Source organism: Lithobates pipiens, unplaced genomic scaffold (genome assembly GCF_037356315.1).
Source record: "Lithobates pipiens isolate NorthernLeopardFrog02 unplaced genomic scaffold, aLitPip1_a1.2 Scaffold_8, whole genome shotgun sequence".
In the NCBI taxonomy this organism is placed as follows: Eukaryota; Metazoa; Chordata; class Amphibia; order Anura; family Ranidae; genus Lithobates; species Lithobates pipiens.
The window spans coordinates 247556713-247572939 of record NW_027507903.1 but is presented as its reverse complement, the minus strand read 5'-3'; the positions used below and the strand labels follow the sequence as shown (position 1 = coordinate 247572939).

At 40.7% G+C, this 16227-nt stretch overlaps 1 protein-coding gene across 13 annotated transcripts in view; it reads right to left on the bottom strand.

The window, feature by feature from the left end:
- GRIP1 (glutamate receptor interacting protein 1) overlaps positions 1-16227 on the bottom strand; it is an 837005-nt gene that overhangs the window by 310425 nt on the left and 510353 nt on the right. For all 13 annotated transcript variants that reach the window (XM_077469661.1, XM_077469651.1, XM_077469652.1 and 10 more), the window contains one exon: positions 1134-1269. In XM_077469661.1, coding sequence (XP_077325787.1) covers positions 1134-1269 — 136 coding nt within the window. The remainder of the gene's footprint in view (positions 1-1133; positions 1270-16227) is intronic.

Below are 16227 nucleotides of genomic sequence, written 5' to 3'. Positions count from 1 at the left end.
TACTTACTCCTGTAGCTTTACTCCAACATTTCAAATATTTTTTGGGAAATTTCTCCATTTCAGCAAAATTTGTCCTTTTGAAAGCTAAAAATGTTGTTGTTGTAAATGATTTTTCAGTTCTTGTTTTAATATCAAACCAGAGACATTGGCGATTACTAAAAGCCAGTTCTCTCCCACCTCATCAGACATTCGATCCCCATTTGTGTGAATAGGATCACCTCGGGTTGGGCTTTTTTTACATCCCTGCTCCTGCTTGTACTAGCAGTTTGAGAATTCCAGTTAAGTCAGGCATGTTGAAGTCACCCATAATCAAAACCTCTCCCTTCATTGCCATTTGAGTTATCTCATCAATCAACAAGTTATCCTAATCTTCAGTCTGTCCTGGGGTATGCATACTACACAAATTCTAAGGGAACATCTCTGGTTGGAGGGCAGACCCCAAGAGTTTTGAGAATTTCATTTGCTTTCTGAATTAATGTTAGTGTTATGCTATTTCTGACATATATGGCAACTCCACCTCCCCACTACCCTGCTCTGTCATTCAAGTAGTGTATACCGTGGTATTGTTATTTCCCAGTGATTTGAATCCTTGAACTATGTCTCTGTAATTGCAACAAGGTCCGAGCTGTTCCTAGATGTAAGAGCCATCAGCTCACAAAGCTCGTTACCTAAACTACGAAAACGTTTACCTTTATAACCACTTTAATACTTTATAATATAATACAGTTGTAAAAGTGCTTTTGGGGGAGGATTGGATGCGAAAACTATGCCCTTTGCAGAATGTGTTTTGTCAATGAAAAAAATAAATGTTTTATAACAAAATCATGTGTACTGTATATATAGGGTTTGTAATATACCTTGTTAAAGCAGAAAAGCATTGCTACCACCTTAAAGCCAGACTAGGGCATTGCAAAAGCCTATGGTATAGATTATGTAGCATTATAAAACAGCATGTTACAGAATTTGAAAACTGCTAGTTCTACATCAAGAAACTATTCAGAATCCAGTGGGGAAAAGAGGAAAAAACTTCAAAACCACCAAATTTGAAAAAACAGTTGCTAGTATGTGTAGTGGAGAAGAGCACACTAGAATAGGATGGTTTGTGCTGGAGGTTACAATTTATATGAGATTACCTGGCAGCGATTCCTCCTTGGCGCAGGTTTGATACTCTTGGCTTCCCATCCTTGTCTATTCCACCTGACACTGTAAGCCCAAGTGTGGTGCCCTCTTTCTTCATTAATTCTACTATTGTTGAGCCCTTAAACTCCTCTGTTAAAAAGAAATATATGGATATTAAAATAGAATCTCAAAAATGTCTCTGCACAGCATGATTTTCATTTAATGAACAATAAATAAAACATATATGTTTTCCTATTATCAGACAAATCACATTTTTTATTTTCCTGTGCACTACCAGCCTGAGTTCTATGGTCCCATTTACAGGTCAGTGTTATGCAGCTCAAAACTAAAAAAAACTCCCAATATGCAAAATCACAGAGTCATACCTGCACACAGTCTAAAATATGTGCATGTTTTTTGTTTTCGTTTTTTACCTACAAGCTATCTTTGGCCTCAATATACTTTAATGGAAGCACCTGAAAAATGTGAAAATGCATGAACATCAGCAACAGCACCAAGAAAAAAAAAGAAAAGAAAGAAAAGAAAAGAAAACGCACAGAAGACTGCAAAAAAGCCTGTACAAATGTTTCCCCCCCCCTCAAAAAAAAAAATTAAGAAAAAAAAAAAAAGCTTGTAAAACACTAAGCACAAGTGTGAATGTAGTCTAGGAAGGTAATGTCAAAGCTCAAACAAGGGAAAGTCATCCTGGCAAAAAAAGAAAAAAATCTCCTAAATAAAGAACACAAGTTTTCTCCATTCACATACTAATAACCAACTTGCAACGCCTGTGAGTGAGCGTGAAGGGTGGGAATAGTCATGTTTATTATTACAATTTACCAAAAGCCTTCATTATGTTGTCTAGTTGTTCCTCCTCTAAGTAGAGGAAGCTTTATTCATCACTTCTACATTTAGAATTCTTTCTAAAGCTTATTATTTCTTAAGACAGGAGGTCACACAAGTCAATAAGCCTCTGTAGATGCAGAATTTGATATTATACTGTGGCTGAATTCAAACTTCGGGTGTTAGTTTAATATGACACAAAGAAAGGTCTCCAATTCATTGTATAGGAACATGTGTCTGGCAGTAACCTTGGGGTTTAGATCTAATTATTATCCAGTCAAGAAAAGATTAGCTATGAAGTTGTTGTTGACTAAAGGTTATTTTTTTTTATTCAGGTTAAAATAAAGTATTGTAAATTTTGACAGACATATAGTGGGCTAAATACAGGTCCTTTAATCATTTACTTCTGCGCTGTAAAGAGATTAAACGTGAGAATTTTAAATACATACCCATGTATTTTAAAGTGGTTCTAAAGCCTTAAAGTTTTTTTACCTTATTGCATTCTACAGAGGGTATAGAAAAGAATCACCCCCTTTAAAATAATCACATTTGGTTGCTTTGCAGCCTGAAATGAAGGCAGACACAGCTTTTGTTTTATCCAGTTGTATTTACTAGTGCAACTTAAAAGATCCAAGTGAACGATAGAACGCCAACATGTCAGAATTAGAAAAAGGACCACCCCCCCATGTCAATATTTTGTTGAACCATCCTTTGCTTTAATTATAGCCTTTAAGCTTTTGGTTTAGCCTCATATGACCACCTTAAAACGCATTGTGAAGATTCCGAGGCCACATGGAAAATGGCATTATTGTCAGATAAGACTAAAATTTAATTATTTGGCCTTAACACCAAACGATATGTCTAGTGGAAATCCAATACAGCTCACCATTCCTACAGTAAAGCATGTAGGTGGTAATATTTTGTTATGGGGCGGTTTCTCTGCAGCAGGGACTGGAGCACTTGTCAGGATAGAAGAGAATAGATGGGGAAAATACCATCACATTCTTGAAGAAAATCAGCTGTTCTCTGTCAGAAAGTTGTCAATGGGAAGAAGGTTTATCTAATCTCATGACAATGACCCAAAGCACACAGCAAAAATTAACACACAGTGGTTGAAGGAAAAAAGGTGAAAGTCCTTGCGTGGTCTAGCCAGAGCCCAGACTTAAACCCCATTGAAAATCTGTGGAATGACTTCAAGACTGCAGTCCACAAACAGTCACTATCAAATTAAACTAAACTTGAACAGTTCTGCAAAGAAGAGTGGGCAGATAGAAGAGTTTGCAAAGTCTAGGTGTGCAAAGTTAGTAGAGACATATCCCAACAGACTAAAGGCTGTAATTAAAGAAAAAAAAAAAAAAAGATGATTTAACTAAATATTGACATAAGGGGGGGTGGATTCTTTTTCCAACTCAGTGATTCTGTTTTTGATTTTTTTTTTCTGACATGTTGGTGTTATATCTTTCACTAGGATGTTATAAGTTATGTATGCATTAAGGTAAAAAAAAAAAAAAAAAAAAAAAAAAACTTCTGTTCTGTAGTATAACCCCCCACCCCCCTGCTGTCTTATACCTCATTGGGCAGATTGATAGCAGGGGGAGCCATTGGCTGCTGTCAGGGCTCTGCCCGCACTGAACAGGCGAATCTGCATGCGCACATATGCACCGCTGGGCAACCCAGGCATCGGCACCAGTGGTCCTATTTAAAGATGACAGCTGAACTTGCGCGGTGCAGTTTGTCTGCAGCTCTGTACCCGAGACTTCTGCTATCTGCCTGTTTGATCGCGATTACTGACCTATCTTCCGTCTGACCCTGCTGATCTCTCCAACTCTGATATCGGCCTGCCTGATCCTGTTTATGGACTTGCCTATCTCTGTTGCTGAACCTCTGCCAGCCTGTGACCTTGCCTTTGCCTGCTGTACCTGTCTGTTTGCCTAACCCGTTGTGACCCGGCCTGTCTGACCATCCCTCCGCTTGCTCAAAGTGTGCCGAGTTCCCTCCAGGACCTGCTGCCGCTGTTCCAGCTATCCAGAGGACCATCTCTACACTCCGCACCAGCCGCTGCATCCTGTTCAGACACTCCTACCCTGCTTCGCTCATGGGACCACTGTCTCCATTCCAGTGGGCCCTGAACCAGAGTCGTAAGAGAAGTCTTCTTCCACCAAGTTAGGCTCACCACCAAGGTACCCAACAGCCGCTGTCAAAAGCTGTGATGAGGGAGCAGGAGCAGAGGCCAGGCTTTGTGTCAATAGACGTAGAAAGGGCAGCTCGGGAGCAAGCACACACGGGTGTCCTCGTGGGGTACTCACTAAAAAAGAGGGGCCTGGAAAGCCGACCAGGGGACCTTTGAAGAAGGGGTTCGGGGCTGCTCTGTGCAAAAACATTGCAAAGAGCAGGTAAGTATGACATGTTTGTTATTTTAATAATAAAGAAGGTTTAATATCACTTTAAATGCAACCGCTATAAATACCTAAATTTGACTAATTTTCAGCATTTTGTAATTCCTTGACCAGCACCAATCATGCTGCAGTACTCAGGGCCAGTTAGGTGTCCCACATTCACATATGCTTACAAGGTACATACTGTATATGCATTTGAAGCAAGTACAGAAAGACAACAATCATTCTTTTGCTGCTCCCTTTTTTCCAATCTAGGGAAGAAGGGGTAGGTTACCAAACTATGTTGCTCAACAGTAGCAAAGAAAAGTCAGGTGTCCGGTCTAGCTGTAGTGCAAAGCTGTGAATCTCAAGGCAGAAATACAAATCTTTTGGCAGGTAAGACCGCTTCAACATGCAGTATGCATTTCAGGTGCGTTTTTAGTGGTTTGCCTAGAATACCGCTTTAAGCGCCTAGATGGTGATTATGCATTTATTATTTTGTCCAAAATCTGCCACTTGTCAAATAAGTGCATTTACTACCTGCCTCCAGTCAATGCATTATGTAGTGTTAACATGCATAAAAACTCATGTTTTATAGCAAGTCAATTTACAATTAACATCATATCATAAAAACTCAATTAGCAGGTTATTGCGAAGCTGGCCATACACTATGAATTTTCATAGTTTGTCACTCCACAAAAGAGTTGATGACCCTTTCCTTTTCCAATTTGTCCTTCTGGTATGAGAGCTTTCTGAACATTAAATCCATATGATTTGTTTTAAACTAAGCAATACTACTGTATGATCATGTATGTGCAAAAGATGTTTTTTTTGTATTTTTTTGTTTAAGAAATTATAAAAAGGAGCAGTTGAATGAAAGCATTGGGTCTTGTACTTTCAGACTGATACCGATATATTTAAACATATAGCTGCTATTCCTGAATATGCTTAAAGAGGAACTGTAGTCTGCTTACATAATTTGTAGTAAAAACATCTTTGCCATTCTGAAGCTTCCTTCCAAGCACTTTGCATATTATTTTATATATGACGTTTTCGCTTTAAGTTATAGTGGTATGAAACTCTACACCTCCCACAAAGTCTATACCTTTTACTGCGATTTAAGAGAAGTAAAATAGCATTCCACACTATATGAAGCAAGGTTACAAGTGTGAATGTATAGTGTAATTTTTAGCTTTAGTTGGTAGAAATGACAGACCATACATCTATCATACACTGTACACTGTACTTGTAAGGCCGCGTACACACGCGCGGACTGTTCGCCCAACTTTGTCCGTCCAACAGTTTCAGCAAACAGTCCGCTCAAAATTAGCATGGACGGACATGGCCACACACGACGAACGAACAGTTTGCTGAAACCGTGCGCGATGACGTGAACGGCACGTACGACGGGACGCAAAATACGATGTCCTATACACTGCATTATAGCTTTCGGCGTGAAAATCCTTTCTGAGCATGCGCGCAATTTTGTTTGACGAACAAGCCTACACACGAGCTGGCTGTTCGCTGAAACAAGGTTTCAGCGGACAGTTTTTCGGAAATTCCGAAAAACCTTGTCCGTCCAACTGTCCGCTGAAACTGTCCGCTGAAAGCCCCCACACGAGCGGACTGTCCGCCCAAACACTGTTCAGCGGACAAAGTTGGGCGAACAGTCCGCCCGTGTGTACGCGGCCTAATTAGGGCATAGTACTGTTTGCCTTAAAGTGGCTGTAAAGGCAAAAAGTTGTTTACTTTAATGCATTCTCTGCATTAAGTTAAAAAAAAAAAAAAAAAAAAAAAGACACCTTCCAATAACAGAGCTCCCTAGCCCCATCCCCTTAAATAATTACATTAGTCCTGTATCAATCCCTTGCGGTGCCCGGGTTCAGTTCTTCTCATCCCTCTTGGTGCGCTCACAAGCTGGGTTGAAAGCAGGGATGGGTCAGAGCTGGGCTGTGCCTATGGACACACACATGGCCCAGCCCCGGAGAAAGCCCACAGGAGTGTCCCCATAGCAAGCCACTTGCTATGGAGGCACACAGAGAAGAACAGGAGCCAAGAAAGCTGGCAGGGGACCCCAGAAGAGGAGGTTTGGGGCTGCTCTGTGCAAATCATTTCACAGAGCAGGTAAGTAGAACATGTTTGTTGTTTTAGGAGATTAAAAAAAAACAACAGTCTTAACCACTTTAAATGCTCCTTGGTATGCAAGTTAATAATTTACTATTTCTGACTGCAAGTCAACTGAAGTGTGTGTGGAGGATAGTCTGCACCAGTTATGGAATATAGTTGTATGATATCGCACAAACACTCAAATGAATAGAGGCAACATTTTCCTTTTTAAACAGTCTGGTCTTATCTTTGAGTTTTGGAATTTAGGAGTATAGAACACAGATAGTCCAAATTCAAAGTATTTCAACACAAACATCTATATTTTCTCAAAGTATGGTAATCATTAGAGTAGAAGTTAAAAAATAAAACGGGTACATTTTATTGAATCCAATAGAAACGGTCTAGTTACTAAAAACATAAGGAATGAAACAGGTTTACATCATTACGTCACTGCTAAAAATATATAGAATGTTTGGGGGTTCTAAGTAATTTTCTAGCACAAAATACTGATTTTAACTTGTAAACAAGTGTCAGAAAAAGGTTTAGTCTTTAAATGGTTAAACTGACCTCATTTACAGACGGAAGTTCATTCATTTGATCCAAGAACAAATGTTACTTTGTTTACAGTTTTCTCCAATGTTGAGATAAACTTGGCAGGCTGCCTGGATATTTTTTTTGTCAGCTGTCAGAAGTGAGCAGAGAACTCTGCACTGGTTACATAGAATCCGGGAAATAATGTTTTAAGATTGGGAGGAGGATCGTGACTTTGATTCTTTAACGATTAATCAAGCAGATCTAAGAGACACCTATTAGCAAAAGTATGCAGGCATAGGACACACCCCCACCATGGTGAATTATACAAAAAAATTATTAGTTAAACCCACAAGTGCTTTTTTACCACTATTCCTTTATACTGGCTTTTGATATTTATAAATGCAACAATGTAGAAATTGGATGAAAGGTAAAGAATTTTTTGGTAGATACATGGTGCATTTTATTATATACCACTATATAGATTCGACCAAAATGAAGGACAAACAAGGAGGAAGGAGGGACAGAGGGACTTTGTTCCAAATCAGGGATAGTGATTCGAAATCAGGGACAGTTGGGGGCTATGCCCATTGACATCTTGATGTTCATTGACATTGCAAAAATTGTCCATGCTGAATTTTAAGGGTACATAGGCAGACTGCCGTTCTGTCTGCATTGGGAATGATCGGTGGGTCCCAGCGGACATCAGGTCTGCTGGGCCAGCTGACTTGCTCCCGCTGTGTTCAACCACAATGTGAGTGGGTCACCGGAGGTGTGTGTGCATGCCCCTGGCCAAAAAAATCACGTACAGGTACACAATATCGCTAAAGGACCTCTGCAGTATATGTACGTGGGGCGGTCCTTAAGCTGTTAAAGCAGTTAGAAACCCAAAAACAAAAAAGCAAATATATTGCCGCTGATCAAGCTTTAACCACTCAGTTCTGTTCTGTTATCCTGACTGGGCATCATATGACATCCAGCATGCTGTCGCATGCAACATAGTTAGTGCTGCATGTCACTCTGACACATCGCATCTCCGATAGTGGTAAGGAGCCTCTGGCGGAGGTTCCTTACCACCTGATCAGCTGTGACCAATCTTAGCTGATCACAGCATGAACCAGGAAGTGCCAGTAAACGGCTTTCCTTGGTTCGCACTGACAGGGAGAGCACACTGAATATCAGCGCAGGCCCCATCAGAGGTGCCCATAAGCTGCCAGTCTGTGCCCCCCCATCAGTAACGCCCGCCAGTGCCCATCAAAGTGTCAATCAGTGCCCATAAATATGCCAGTGCCTTATCATTAATGCCCATCAGTGCCCTTCAGATGCCAATCAGTAATGCCCGTCAGTAGCTCCTCATCAGTGCTGCCCATCCATGCCGCCCATCAGTGCTACATATTAGATTCTACTTGCATTCTATGTATTAAGGTTAAAAAAAAACCTTCTCTCTGCACCCCCTCCCCACAGGCCCCCCTAAATGCCAAATTTCGATCCAGCAATGTGCACAAGAGTAGAGGCTTTCCTGGTCTCTCTCTCTCTCCTCATTGGCTCAGGCACAGCATCGGGAGTCATTGGCTCCCGCTGCCGTCAATCCCTCCCAGGGGCTGTGCACTGTGTCTCTAAGGCACACAGAGCCAGCTCAGCAAAACAATTGCACAGAGAAGGTAAGTATGACGTTTATTATTTTTGAAAAATAAAATCACTTTAATTTGCCAAGTTATATCTTGGAATACAGTATATATCGCCAATGTGTTGTCAAAGGGGTTATCCTTACCTTACCCAAAAAGGTGAGGAAAAGAGATATATAATGGAGATACCATTTCCTAATTACAGACTATAAGCTGGCCATACATTAGCAGAATTTTTTGTTTTAAGAACTTTTGTTTGAGATTCTAGTCAGTGGGTTAATGTAACATTCGTTCTTGACCATAGAGACAAAAAATAAATTTCAAAGGAGCAGAATGCAAATGAATTTCTGATGGTTATGTGGTCTTTGTTCATTCCAAAATGAAATGTTAAAAGCAAACAACATTTTAAAATGCTTTCAAAAAGGACATTGACAAGTTATTGACTGTACTAAGAATTTTCTCATGAATATTCATACGAACATTCATTTGAAAATGTACTAGCGTATAGTCGGTTAAAGCCATAGAAAACTGCATTTGGAAAACACATCTAGCAAAGTAATCTGATCTATACAAGGGGTGCGTAACAGCAAGGGGCACTTACAGTGCCTTGAAAAAGTATTCAACTCCCTTGGCATTTTTCGTGTTTTGTTGCCTCACAACCTGGAATTAACATGGATTGTTTGAGGATTTGCATAATTTAATTTACAGAACATGTCCATAACTTTGAAGATTTTTTTTTATTGTGAAGCAAACAACAAATAGGACAAAATAACAGAAAAAGTCAATGTGCAGAATTATTCACCCCCCTAAAGTCAATACTTTGTAGAGCCACCTTTTGCGGCTATAACAGGTCCAAGTCACTTTGGATAAGTCTCAATGAGCTTGCCACATCTTACTATTGGGATTCTTGCCCATTCCTCCTTGAAAAACTGCTCCAGCTCCTTCAAGTTGAATGGGTTGAGCTTGTGAACAGCTATCTAAATCTGACCAGATTTTCTATTGGATTGAGGTCTGGGCTTTGAATAGGCCATTCCAACACGTTTCCCCTTAAACCTACCCAAGTGTTGCTTTAGCAGTGTGTTTGGGGTCATTGTCCTGCTGGAAGGTGAACCTCCGTCCTAGCCTCAAATCACACACAGTGGTACAGGTTTTGCTCAAGAATATCCCTGTGTTTAGCACCATCCATCTTTCCCACAACTCTGACCAGTTTCCCAGTCCCGACTGCTGAAAAACATCCCCACAGCATGATGCTGCCACCACCATGCCAGACAGTGTTTTCTTTGATGGCAAAAAAGTTCAATTTTAGACTCATCAGACCACAGCACCCTCTTTTATACATTTTGGGAGTATCCCACATGCCTTTTTCGCAAACTCAAAACATGCAATTTTGTTTTTTGCTGAACGTAATGGCTTTCTTCTGGCAACTCTGCTATAAAACCCAACTCTATAGAGCGTACGGCTTATTGTCATCCTACGTACATATATTCCAGTCTCTGCTGCGGAACTCTGCAGCTCCTCCAGGGTTATCTTAGATTTCTGTGCTGTCTCCCTGATTAATGCCCTCCTTGCCCTGTCTGTGAGTTTCGGTGTGCGGCCATCTCTTGGCAGGTTTGCTGTTGTGCCATTTTGTTTCCATTTGGTTATGATAGATTTGATGGGATCATCAAAGATTTGGATTTTTTTTTTATAACTTAACCCTGACTTGTACTTAACAACATTGTCTGTCAGGAAAGGGTCTGTCCGCTGGTAAGATCTATCATTTGGCGTGCAGTACTGAGGTCCACCAGCAGGTGTCTCCTGGCAGATTGGAACTGTCAGGAGAGTCTTTCCCTGCTGGTGTTATGTCATCATTGGGCCACAGTACTGATGTCCACCAGCGGATGGATCCTGGCAGTATGGAGCAGACAACACTCCCTGCGCTCATGTATTACATGAGGACAATCACTGGCAGTCCCATAAATACCTGGCAAGCCCTCACATGCTTGCCTTGGTATCTTTCTTCCTTGTGCCCTGGCCTGTACCTGCGACCTGTATCCGGAACCCGGTAACCTGAGCCTGTACCCAATCACATCCTGATCCTGTCCCTCCTGTGTTCCTGTTCTCTTGTAAGCCTAATAACATTTGCTCAAAGCAATATATGCTTATTGGGATTTTTTTTACCAACAATATGTAGCAAAATGCATATTGGCCTAAATTGATGAATACATTTTATTTTCCAATTTTTTTTTAGGTATGTTTTATAGCAAAACGTAAATGTATTTTTATTTTTTTTTCAAAATTGTCAGTGTCAGTTGTGTTTATAACACAAAATAAAAACCCCAGAGGTGATCAAATACCACCGAATGAAATCTCCATTTGTGGGCAAAAAAGGACATACATTTTATTTGGGTACAGGGCCGCACAATTGTGCAATTGTCAGTTAAGGGGTGAAACCTTCCAGGGCTGAAGTGGTTGCTAACTCACCAATTTAAAATTCCACCATCCTCTCTGTGTATTTATGTATTGTTCCCTGCGATTGTCTTTTAAAAATAAATCTGCTATATGCCCCTTTCAGAGTGCTGATCAATTTTAGTTTAGTTTAATAATCGTATATAAAATAATGAACGTGGGGGCATTTCGGTGGGCGTGATTTTGTTTTGGGGGGGGGGGGGCAGCATTTCATATTTTATATATATATATATATATATATATATATATATATATATATATATATATATATATATATATATATATATATATATATATACACACACACACACACACACACACACACACACACTTTTATTGTTTGCAATACACACATGAATAGACATACAAACATTTTGCCATGTCCAAAAAAAAAAATATTTTTCTGGTTTTGGATAGATTGTGAATGGCTTAGAACATTTGTCAGTTTTCTTGTTGCAGCCTGCGACTCATTTTGGGAGAAACTGGGGTTTACCATTCTCCTAGACTTCAGTTTAAAGTGACACCATATCCTTCTTATTACATATCAATTTACATTATATTAAACACAACTAGTTAGATATTTGCCAAGTATCTGCAAGACATGTCAAATCGAGCCAATGTGAATGGGGGGCTAAACCTCAGACATTAAATATGAACAAAGCATACCCTCTATAGTATGTACTTGTCTCAATTAAAATCACTGAGACGAGGAGCAATGGCAGAAATATGACAGAGTTCTGCTGAAAGATGTTATTTTTGGCTTGGAAAGCTATTGCAATCAAGTGGATCCAACCTAATCCTCCATCTGTTCGTATGTGGATAAAGATGGTGAATCAAATATTGCCATATGATAAACTCATATATGAGCATAGAGGTTGCCCCAAGAAATATAATTTGGGATGTATGTTGTTCTTCTACCTTACTATTTCCAGTAACGAGTAAAATTCAAAATTATATGGTCCACTGACTCAGGGGTAAGGTTTAGCAATTATCAAGCCCCAGCTCTACTCTTGCTGATCTCATATACTCAGGGGAATAGCTGTAAGTAACTTTTTCTTTGGTAATCCAAGCAATTCTGTGTATGTATTTTCAATAACATGATTCATGTCTGTTTAATTGTACTTTATGTGCTATGGTGCTCCTGTTGAGCATTATGTTGAATATCTTAATGTAATGCATAATCGTCCATAAAGAGAGTTTAAAACATAACTGTCATATGTCTGCCGTCTCGTTCTTCGGCCATCAGCAGGGGTCCCTTCTGACAAGTGTTCCTGACACCAAGAGAAAAAAAAAAAAAAGTGACGGGGTAGAGTAGAGAGATCTCCAGCTGATTGAGAGCCTCAGCTCTGTCCGTGTGAAGTGGGCATGTCCCTTCCCTCCAATCAACTCTCAGAGCTCTCCTCACTGAGCTCTGAAATGTAATTTTAGCTCACTGTCCCTTCTTCTGGCAGCTCAAACAAGCTACACAAATTCTGCACTTTGAACGGATGAAGTGAAGAGAAGACTGCAGATAAACCAGTACAACTTATGCAGGAGGATGTGTTTCATCCCTGTTATCACCTGACGCCAGTCACTTCACTGGGTATATGTAAGGGTTGATTTTCTAATAGAGAATAGTTTTCCCCGGTAATTAGTGAATGAGGTGAAGCTCGGCTAATTTCCATCATCCAGTTATACGCATGCAACAATTATGTACTTTTTATTTTATTATTATATATGATTTATTTAGCGCCAACAGTTTACGCAGAGCTTTACAATGTAGAGGGGGGACAGCAGAATTACAATACAGTTCAATACAGAAAGGATAGGAGGGTCCTGTTCGTAGAGCTTACATTCTAAAGGTAGGGGTGGTACAAAAGGTAATAGATGCGGGAATGATTTGATGGGGGTGGCTTGGGAACAGTTAGGTGGGTGTGGGATAGGTTTCTCTGAATAAGTGAGTTTTCAGGGATTTCCTAAAGGTTAGGGGCTGATTATATATACCGGAGCAGGGAGTACCAGAGGATGGGAGAGGCTCTGGAGAAGTCCTGAAGGCAAGCATGAGAGGAGGAAACAAGGGAGCTAGAGAGCAGGGGGTCTCTGGAGGAGTGGAGGGGAGATTTGGGCAATATCTGCAGATGACGTTGGTGATGTAGCTGGGGGCGATGTTGTAGATGGACTTGTATGTTGTGGCTAGCATTTTTAATTTTATATGGTGGGGTAGGGGAAGCCAGTGAAGGGATTGGAAGAGATGGGTAGCAGTCACGGATCGATTAGTGAGTTGTATTAGTCTAGCAGCAGCATTCATAATAGACTGAAGGGGGATAGCCTGTGTAAGGGTAGGCCCTAGGGAGAGAATTGCAGTAGTGAATAAAGGAGTGAATAAGTCGCTTTGTGGTGTCATTAGTCAGGAAGGGTCGAATTCTGGAGATGTTGTGGAGGTTAAGGCGGCAGGATTTAGCCAGTGATTAGATGTGGGGGCTTAAAGAGAGGTCAGAGTCAAGGATTACACCAAGCACCCTGGCATGCGTGGAGGGACCAATGGTTGTGCTCTTGATCTTAATAGTAAAGTCATGCGGGGGGGGGGGGGGGGCCGGGATGGCAGAAATATAACAAGCTCAGTTTTAGAAAGATTGTGGAGTGGAGAGATAGATCTGAGTGTCATTGGCATAGAGGTGGTATTGGAAGCCCTGGGAGGTTATCAACTGGCCCAGGGAAGGGGTATAGAGCGAGTATATAGGAGGGACTCAAGGACGGAGCCTTGGGGTACCCCAACAGAGAGAAAGAGAGAAAGGAAAAGGAGCGAAGGGGATGGAGTTGTGATACAGAAAGTGCACTGAGATAGGTAGGAGGAGAACCAGGCTAAAGCAGAATCACAGAGGTCAAGGGAGTGTAGTTTGCTGAGGAGGAGCAACTGTGTCAAAGGCAGCAGAGAGGTCTAAGAGTAGGAGTATGGAGTAACGGCCATTGGTTTTAGCAGTTAGGTCATTGGCGAGTTTTAGTAGGGCAGTTTCAGTGGAATGTTGTGCCTGGAAGTCAGACTGTAGGGGGTTGAGAAGGTTGTGGAAAGGTGGTCGCAGTAATTGTGAGGGGACAGGATCAAGGGGACAGGTGGTGAGGTGGGCCATGGAAAAGAGTTTATCAACTTCATCAGTGGTAACTGGGCAGGAGGAGGACAGTATTGAGTGTGGTGTTGGACCTGATGCATTGGGTAGGGGAGGAAGTTGAATGCTGAATATCTACTTGTGAATTGTGTCGATTTTTCTTTTGAAATGGTTGGCAATCTGTTGAGCAGTAAGCACATTGGTGGGTGGGGGCAGTGGGGGGTGAAGTAAGGAATTAAGGGTAGAAAAGAGTTGGCAAGATTTGGATGAGAGGGTTTTGATGAGAGTGTTGTAGTAGGTTTGTTTAGCAGTGTGGAAGCAGGAGTTGTATTTGAGAATGGTAGATTTGTAGAGGGTAAAGTCTTGCAGGGACTTAGATTTACGCCATGCTTGCTCAAGAGCACGGCTGCATCTCTTGAAACTTCTGGTGTCATCAGTTTGCCAGGGTTGTTTTCTTTGCATATGATTGGCTACTCCTTTTAAAGTGAAATTTGACCACATTCGCTAAGCTGGAAAATTCCCTTGGACATTGAACCGCCTATTTGCTTTTACTAAATCAACTACACTGTGCCCCTATTTATTGTATATCTAAACATAATAAGCAGTTATTTACTTTTTGGAGCAGAGCTCAGAGGTGGTGCAGCAGTCCCGGCTGCCAATTGCATTCCTCATATAGTCATGCAGAACATCTGCAAGGTTGTAATACAGCCAAGAGCTCACATCTCCCCTGGTGTCACACACGAGAAAGGGTTAACATTATAGATGCTTCCTGCAGCAAACATACAGCACATGCATAATTTAAATCATTTTCTTTCAAGTTGCAATTTAGCCGAGTTTAAAACTTCATATACAACCACATACAATTAAAGTTTGATTTTGTAGAAATATATTCCTAGTGATTAGGTAGATCATTTTGAATTAGACACATATTCATCAAATACACAAAAGAAAAAAAAATCACAGCATACTATGAAGAGTAACTTACTAAACAGACCATATCCCCTGTATATAGAAGAACTCTACATGATCTGTGTTTTGCAAAAAAAAGTATTTAGTGTGCATTGCATGATTCTCGTGGAGTAACATCTTTCACATTATACAAAAAAATTGGGCTAACTTTACCGTTTCTTTTTTAAATTCATTAAAGCGTATTTTTTTCCCCAAAAAACTGCATTTGAAAGACTGCTGCACAAATACAGTGCGACATAAAATATTGCAACAACCACCATTTTATTCTCTAGGGTCTCTGCTAATATATAATGTTTGGGGGTTCTAAGTAATTTTCTAACAAAAAATAATAATTTTAACTTGAAACGAACACGTCTCAGAAAAAGGCTTAGTCTTTAACCACTCCCGGACAGCCTGCCGTCGTTATACGTCAGGACTTTACTTGAAAACTGTTGTTATGGCAGCATACCATAACCCGGGTATTTTTAAAAACGATGGGCGGTCCGCTTTCGGATAAAAGTGGGCTCTGCAGTGGATTTGCCGCAAGATCGCTTATGGCGGGAGAGGTGCCCACCCCCCTAGTGCTGCTTACTGGAGCCATTGGTAGTGGCGGAGATGAGCTAATCCTTTCCCCTCTGAGGCATGAATTCGAGTGAGGGAATGAGGATGATGGCCCTTACTTGACTCTATACCATTGGATGACAGAAGCGACGTCAAAACGTCAATTCCACCCAATGGTCTTAAAGGGGAAATTTTTACAAGACAAAATTTTTTCCTATTATACTGCATTTTAGTGTAAATTGTGAGAGCTGAGGTCTTGTGATGTTAAAGGATGTTAAGATTACAAGGGGGGGGGGGGGGGGGAAGAATTGTAATAACGAGTCTTAACAATTAAATCATGCAACTCTAGTGTATGTATGTATGTATATAATATATATACACACACACATACACACAGCAGGTAAAATAAGTATTGCCACGTCACCATTTTTCTAGGTAAATATATTTCTAAAGGTGGTATTGACATGACATTTTCACTACATCTTTAAAAACTCATGCAATCCATACACTAAGGTGTCCGTTTATGAAGCAATGATCAGTGGAGATCCAGAGGATCGCCGCTGATCACAGCCCATAAACAGTATATAAACC